Below are 7,500 nucleotides of genomic sequence, written 5' to 3'. Positions count from 1 at the left end.
ACTATAAACACAGCCTTCATTATAAGTAGGTGAATTTATAATCAACCTATTTTTAATACTCTTGTTATTTTTAAAGAGAACTTGCACACCAAATTGATTAAAAATGCGAGTTAAACTAACAAAATTTTGATGAAAAGACAGGGTTAAAATGTTTTTAAAACTGAATTGCTGATTATGAGTAAGACTATAAAATAGTGTCTTTGCTGTGTTTTGAGGTACGTCAATTAAGTGTTTTGGATATTTCAATTTATTACCTGTCATCGCCGTCTGTTGTAGTGGCTGTCGTGAGGTACGGAGGTAAAGGAGGAAGTAATAATGTTACGCACCACGCTTGTCCTCTTTATTGGTGTGGTTTCTGTAAATCAATTCAACATTGTAATTTACATTCATAATCAAGCTATCAAAATAGCACTATATTCAACCATAACAAACCTCTATAATTCAGTAATTAATGCATGACAAAATGTATGCTTCATACCATTATTTTCTTTCTTCTTCCGCCCCTTCAGTATTTATCACTCTATACCTCCGTGATCCGTTCCGCTTCTGTTATATCACGGATGTCACGAATTAACATAATGTCCACACTAACTTGTGGTTATATTACCAAATATTTCATAAGTCAAATGGCGCAGATAATAATTCACTGCTAATGCTTACCAATTATGCTTCCTGGTCACACCCCCGAAGGTGTTGTCACTTTGACAACTAGACACAGAAAGAACAATACTTGTACGTTCCTCACGAAGAGGATGGGGCACTACTTTTTAGCGGAGGAATACCAAATTGAAAGGATCCACATTATATATATATAAGTCACGTTCTACTCAACATTCTCCCTTTCATATGACTTCTTTAATTCTATTTCATTTTATAACAGTTAATTATTCACTACAATACATCAAATATCGTAAACCATGATTCGTAATTAAATTTATTACATACCATTGTCAGTACACTTGAAAATCATACAATTGGTGCTTAACACAGATCTAGCACCAGCCATGATTAGTAATTAACCTCGATACATATTATACTTTATCTGTAGAACATCATACATCAAATATTCTTATACATAGTGCAATCGGCACTCACACCCTCCCCTTTGTGATCATCCAAGATCACAACATCAATGACGGGAGGTCATTTTTACACTGAGTCACCTTCTAATAATAGTATTAATTTAGAAATAGGTCGCTTATAAAGTTTCTTACCACGTATTATTTCTACTTGTCTAATCAGTCCATCTGTGCTTTTTATCACTTTCACAACTCTTGCCAATAACCAATGACTGCGTGGTGTGTTATTTTCTACCATTAAGACAATATCTCCTTCTTTGAGATTTCTATTAACTTTCAACCATTTCTGACGTTCTTGCAAACAAGGCAAATACTCCTTTTGCCATCTGCGCCAAAACTTTGGCTAAATGCTGTATCTGTTTCCACTTCCTTCTGCTCTCACAGATCATTTCTCCACCATTGAGTGTCACTACATAATTATCCAAATTAAGTAAAGAATTAGGAGTGATGGGACACAAATCGTTCACATCATTTGATACCACAGTCAGAGGTCGACTGTTGATTATACTCTCAACTTCACAAAAAAATGTACTCAAACTATCATCAGACAAGGTTTGTGAACCTATCACAACTTCTAACACTCGTCTGACTAATCCTATCATTCTTTCAAAAACACCACCAAAATGAGAACCTCCAGGAGGAGTGAATACCCAGTCCACACCTCTCTTTGTCAATTCATTACCAATATGACGCATGATAAGATTGTCCTTCAATACCTTATTTGCTCCAATAAAATTTGTGCCGTGGTCACTAATCAATTTACTAACTGTACCCCTTCTGGACATAAACCTGGTAAATGCATTTATCATGCTTTCTGCCGTCAAATCATGTAAAATCTCTAGATGTATGGCTCTAATGGATAGACAAGTAAATAATATTCCATATCTCTTGACTCGAGATCGTGCTCTCTTCACAAAAAATGGCCCAAAGCAATCTACTCCAGTTACAAAAAATGGTTTCTGATTTACATTTGCTCTATCTACTGGCAAGGCTGCCATCTCCTGAGTGATCGTTGAACTCTTGAAGCGTCTACAACTAACACATTTAGATAATACTTTCCTTACAGCTGAATTACCCTTAATAACCCAGTATTTCTGTCTCAATTGATTTAATACTGCTTGCCTTCCCATGTGTCCTACTTTCATATGATAATGTTGAATGATTAAACTGGTCACATGATGTTCATGGGAAGAATAACTGGATGTTTCATATCCAAGGGCAATTCTAGGTTAATTAATCTGCCTCCTACCCTGAGTATACCATTCAGTAACATAGGTTTAAGTTTCCTTATAGAACTGGAAAGATTAATAGGATCATTTTTGGATAAACAAACAATCTCCTTAGCAAAATAGCAGTTTTGTACAAATTTGATTACTCTTTCTTCAGCAACTTCCATTAATTGAACATTGAGTTCGATAATTGACACGCCTTTTCTTTGCAAATGTCTGACAAATAATATAAGATAACTACATGCTCTTAGCAACTTGAACCATGAAGAATAGTAACACACTAGTCGTGACATTACATCAACTGTGTGACCTTGTATTGGTTTAACTTCAACTTTCATAACCCTCTTAATTTCAAGATTCGAAAAATCTTCCTTATTTATCTGCTGTTGAACTGGCCAGATCTCTTCATTTTGGGACAAGAAAGCAGGTCCTTCAGACCATCTACTGGTCTGTCTCATTCTAGTGACATCGTCAGCAGGATTATCCCTGCTGGAGACATACATCCAACATACATCCTCAGAGTTCTCTCGAATCTGAGACACTCGATTAGCTACAAAGGTTTTAAATCTTAAGTGATCATTATGCAAATATTTTAATACTGTAGTTGAATCTGTCCAAATATAAATTTGAGTTAACTTTAAAGGTAGTTCTCTCACTATCACACACTTCAATTTAATGGCTAGCGTGGCTGCCACCAATTCAAGTCTTGGAATTGTAATTGATTTTAAAGGTGCTACTTTAGCTTTTCCCAACATGAAGCTACACTGGATTGTACCATCAATATGTTTGTATCTTAAATATACCACTGAACCATATGCTATTTCACTAGAGTCACAAAATATGTGACACTCAATTGCCTCTACCTTTGACGTTATACCTTTCTTAGTACAACGATCAATACTATACAACTTGAGCTTATTTACTCTTGACATCCAAACATTTATCAATCCTTGATCTATTTCACTCAAAGTACAATCCCATCCAATGCCGTTTCTGAATAATTCTTGTAATAATACCCTTCCTTCAAGAACAACTGGTGCTACCATGCCCAGTGGGTCGTAAATTTTACCAATTACTGCTAGCAATTCTCTTTTTGTTCTAGGTATTTCATCAATGTTGATTGATATGCTCATCTCATCCTTGCCAAGATACCAATTCAATCCTAATGTCTTTTGTACCACTTCTTCATCCTCAATGAACTTCTCAATATCATCACTACACTTATCTTTGAGTATATTCTTCAAAACTTCACGGGAATTACTATTGAACTTTGTCAAATTAAATCCACCTTTACTACAAAGATCTATCACATTATTACAATTGTCAATCAACTCATTAATGTCATCGGATGACACCAACATATCATCAACATAGAAGTTATTAAGAACTATTTCACTTACTGATTTATGAAACTGACTCCCGTGATCTTGCACAACTCGTTTTAAAGCATAATTTGCAATACTAGGGGAGCAACTAGCACCAAATGGATGAGAAGTCATCCTCAGTTTAACTATCTCACTTCCTATGTGTCCATCCTTCCACCATAAGAAACGCAAGTAATCTCTATCATCTTTAGGCACTTTAACTTGATAATACATAGTTTCTATATCCGCAGTACATGCATATAGTCCTAATCTAAATCTCAAAAGGACACCTAACAAAAGATTGTTGATGTCAGGTCCTTGTCTCAACAAATCATTTAACGATAAGTCATTTACACGTGCTGCACAATCAAACACTACACGCACCCTATCCCTTTTTGTAGGATGTTGCACTCCAAAATGTGGAACATACCAAGCTTGTTGATTACTCACTTCATACTTAGGTACTTCTTCAGCGTACCCTTTCTCTAGTAAATTAGTCATAAATTGCTTATACTGCTGATGATATTCATGATCCTTAAACTTACGCTTCAATTGTTGAAGTCTTTTGACTGCCATAGGTTCACTGTTAGGAACTATCCTAGGTTTCTCTGTCATTGGTAAAGGAATCTCATACTTTCCATTATTCATTTGCCTACACCCAGACTCGACAAATTGTAACCATCTTCTATCCTCTATACTAGGTTCTACTGAATTCAGTGATGAATCTACAAACTCTCTATTATAAGATTCAATCAATTTCCTTTCTAAATAATTACCATCAACTTTTATCTTATTCACAGGAATTTCATGATTATTGTCTATTATTCTTCCACACAATATCCACCCTAAACGTGTTCTCACAGCATACGGATCTCCTGGTTTCTCTGCATGTACAACTTCCCAAGGTTCAGACGCCTCTGGGACATTAATACCTATCATGATTTCTATCTCTCCTTGGCTGTGATCAAATTCTAACTTCATCAAATGTTTCCACCTTTCTACATCATTCTTTCTGATATTATGACTGTGATTGAGAGGAAGTTTATTCACTGCAAATACAGGTGGTAATCTAATTTGGTTATTTCCTTCTATATCGGCTACTGACATCCCTTCAACATTTAGACAAGACATTCCTCTTGTACCTACAATTGTACTTACTTGTAGTGTAGTTGACTGATAATTCATGTCTGTCATTCCAAGCTTCTGCAATAAATTCTTAGTGCAAAATGTGACTGAGCTACCATTGTCAAGGTAACATCTGGTAGTAACAACTTTACCATTTAACTCTACTTGAACTGGGATAGCAGTAGTGTCTCCTACTGAATCTTTCAATTGACTGGATAATACTTGAATTCTAGAATCATCAACCTCATTAGTGACCGCTGGATTTGCCGTTACTTCTTTACTTCCTTCAACCTTGAAATTCTTATTCATCCTATGCATGATTGTAAGATGTGAACCACCGCATTGTTCACAAGTACGAATTACTCTACATTGAAACGCTTTATGTCCTTTCCTTAAACACTTAAAGCAAAGTTCTAAATTGTAAGCTCTATTCAACTTCTCTTCATAACTTAACCATCTTAATTCTGGACATACATCAATAACATGTTCTTCCTGACATAACCAACAAGAAATTCTTGCTTTCTGTGTCACATTGACATGGACTCTTACATCATAATGTTCTATACATTTCTTATAATTCGTCTTTATTTTTGAACTCCATGTGTTCGCTTCTACTTTGTTATCTCTAAATCCTCACTTACTTCTTCTCCCAAATGTTGGGTTACTCAATATTCTTACTTCTTTCTCTAGAAATCTGACTAAGTCTTTAATGTCCACTAGCTTCCCACTCTCAGCTACCTCGTCGACTAGTCTCCTCCATCTATCCTGTAAGTGTCTAGGTAATTTCTCAACCAACTGACGCAACGTCCTAAGATTTTGTAATTCTGAAATTCCATAATTAATACCCGATATAGCACTTATACATGAATTCAATTCAACGATGAAGTCGTCTAATGCCTCAACATTCTCTTCTCTAATTTCAGGCCAAGCTAGAACCTTATCTATGTGCATTAAAGCTATCCTTTCTTTATTACCGTATCTTTTGTTTAATTCACTTCTAGCTCTTTGATAACCCTCGTTTGTATCTAAATTCAAACACATTCTAACTATGTTGTGTGGTTTACCTTCAGTATATTGTTTTAAATATTGTAACTTTTCACTATCTGACACATGCTTGCTATCAATCAACATATCGAAATCTCTAATAAATTCAAAATATTTATCTAACTGACCATTGAATTTATGAATCACATGGACAGGCATCATGTTCTTTGTCATTAAAGTCGTAACCATGTCTCTATTTGTTTGTTGACTATCACTATTATTCTGATGTGTACTTCTGCAGTCACGAGGATCATTCTCTACATTACTATATACGTTATTGTCAAATTTACTCAAACTATCAAATTCTGCTATAGCCGATTCTAATTCTGTTTCCAACTCAAGCCTATCCTGTTCTAATTTTAATCTATGCATTTCCATTTCCAACTCTTGTTTCCTTTTCAACTTCTGTAATTTGATATCTAAGCTCGCCCTCTTAGCTATCACCTTACCTAATTGATTATCTATGTCACTATCCCCTACTTGAGACACACTATCTATTGGTTTCACTGTACCATCTGTTCCTTCTTCTACATGTGTTCTATTGAAAGCTAATAACTCCAGAATGACTTCGTCTGTTTCTAATTCCTCAGCTGTAATAAACTCCTGTATCCTATTCATAAGTTCTGCCTTATTGCCAGAACAAGTTTGATTCTTTGCCTTTAGATATGATTTTAGTTGATACACTGTAGCTTTATCCATTTTGTTCAATATAGAATATTCAAGGCTCACTCACACTAAATACAAATAAATGCAACTAGAAACTATACCTCATTTAAATTCCAAGTTCACTCATAATTACCTGTTATTCATCACTTTGTGTAACAATGTTAACTAACATGATGTCTACACTGGATCCCAACAATCTGTACACCTTATTATAGATAATATGTAGTAGAATAAACTAGAAAACTATGTTCAAAGACTACCTTGTGTTCTTCTCGTGATCAAAGCACTTGAACATTATAGTATTCACCACCAATTTACATATCAATATCAAATACACCAAGGAATCTCAACTTCACTTTGAAAATGATTACATAATCTCCTATTACTACACTTTCTTGATTCATCCTCAACATTCTCTACACAAATTATATATATATTAATTCAAATTACACTTTCATACTACCCTCATGGTTCATACGTTGATACTTCTTATGGATCACTGTGGCTCTGGTGACCATGCCGGCCGCATGCAGTAACTTCTTAATCTTGATGGCGGTATTCCTCCTTCCCTGTACCTCAACATGAATTTCAGAAACAGCATAAACTGTTTCCGGAAAATAATGAAACTGTCATCGCCATCTGTTGTAGTGGCTGTCGTGAGGTACGGAGGTAAAGGAGGAAGTAATAATGTTACGCACCACGCTTGTCCTCTTTATTGGTGTGGTTTCTGTAAATCAATTCAACATTGTAATTTACATTCATAATCAAGCTATCAAAATAGCACTATATTCAACCATGACAAACCTCTATAATTCAGTAATTAATGCATGACAAAATGTATGCTTCATACCATTATTTTCTTTCTTCTTCCGCCCCTTCAGTATTTATCACTCTATACCTCCGTGATCCGTTCCGCTTCTGTTATATCACGGATGTCACGAATTAACATAATGTCCACACTAACTTGTGGTTATATTACCAAATATTTCATAA

General features: G+C 35.1%; 2 protein-coding genes across 2 annotated transcripts; both read right to left on the bottom strand.

Moving 5' to 3' along the window:
- Positions 1 to 1,348: 1,348 nt before the first annotated feature.
- LOC143022980 (uncharacterized) lies at positions 1,349 to 2,209 on the bottom strand. Its single transcript, XM_076181413.1, has one exon. It carries the CDS (start codon positions 2,207 to 2,209, stop codon positions 1,349 to 1,351), a length of 861 nt encoding a protein of 286 aa, XP_076037528.1.
- A 41-nt stretch (positions 2,210 to 2,250) lies between these two features.
- On the bottom strand, positions 2,251 to 6,540 carry LOC143022979 (uncharacterized). The gene is made up of 2 exons (XM_076181412.1): positions 5,476 to 6,540; positions 2,251 to 5,319 (listed from the first exon to the last, which is right to left on the bottom strand). Exons 1-2 carry the CDS (start codon positions 6,538 to 6,540, stop codon positions 2,251 to 2,253), a joined length of 4,134 nt encoding a protein of 1,377 aa, XP_076037527.1.
- Positions 6,541 to 7,500: the final 960 nt, after the last annotated feature.

Source organism: Oratosquilla oratoria, unplaced genomic scaffold (genome assembly GCF_046742065.1).
Source record: "Oratosquilla oratoria isolate Oo_2021 unplaced genomic scaffold, ASM4674206v1 SCAFFOLD255, whole genome shotgun sequence".
Taxonomy (NCBI): Eukaryota; Metazoa; Arthropoda; class Malacostraca; order Stomatopoda; family Squillidae; genus Oratosquilla; species Oratosquilla oratoria.
Note: the sequence above shows the minus strand (reverse complement) of the source record. Positions and strands in the feature narration are given on the sequence as shown.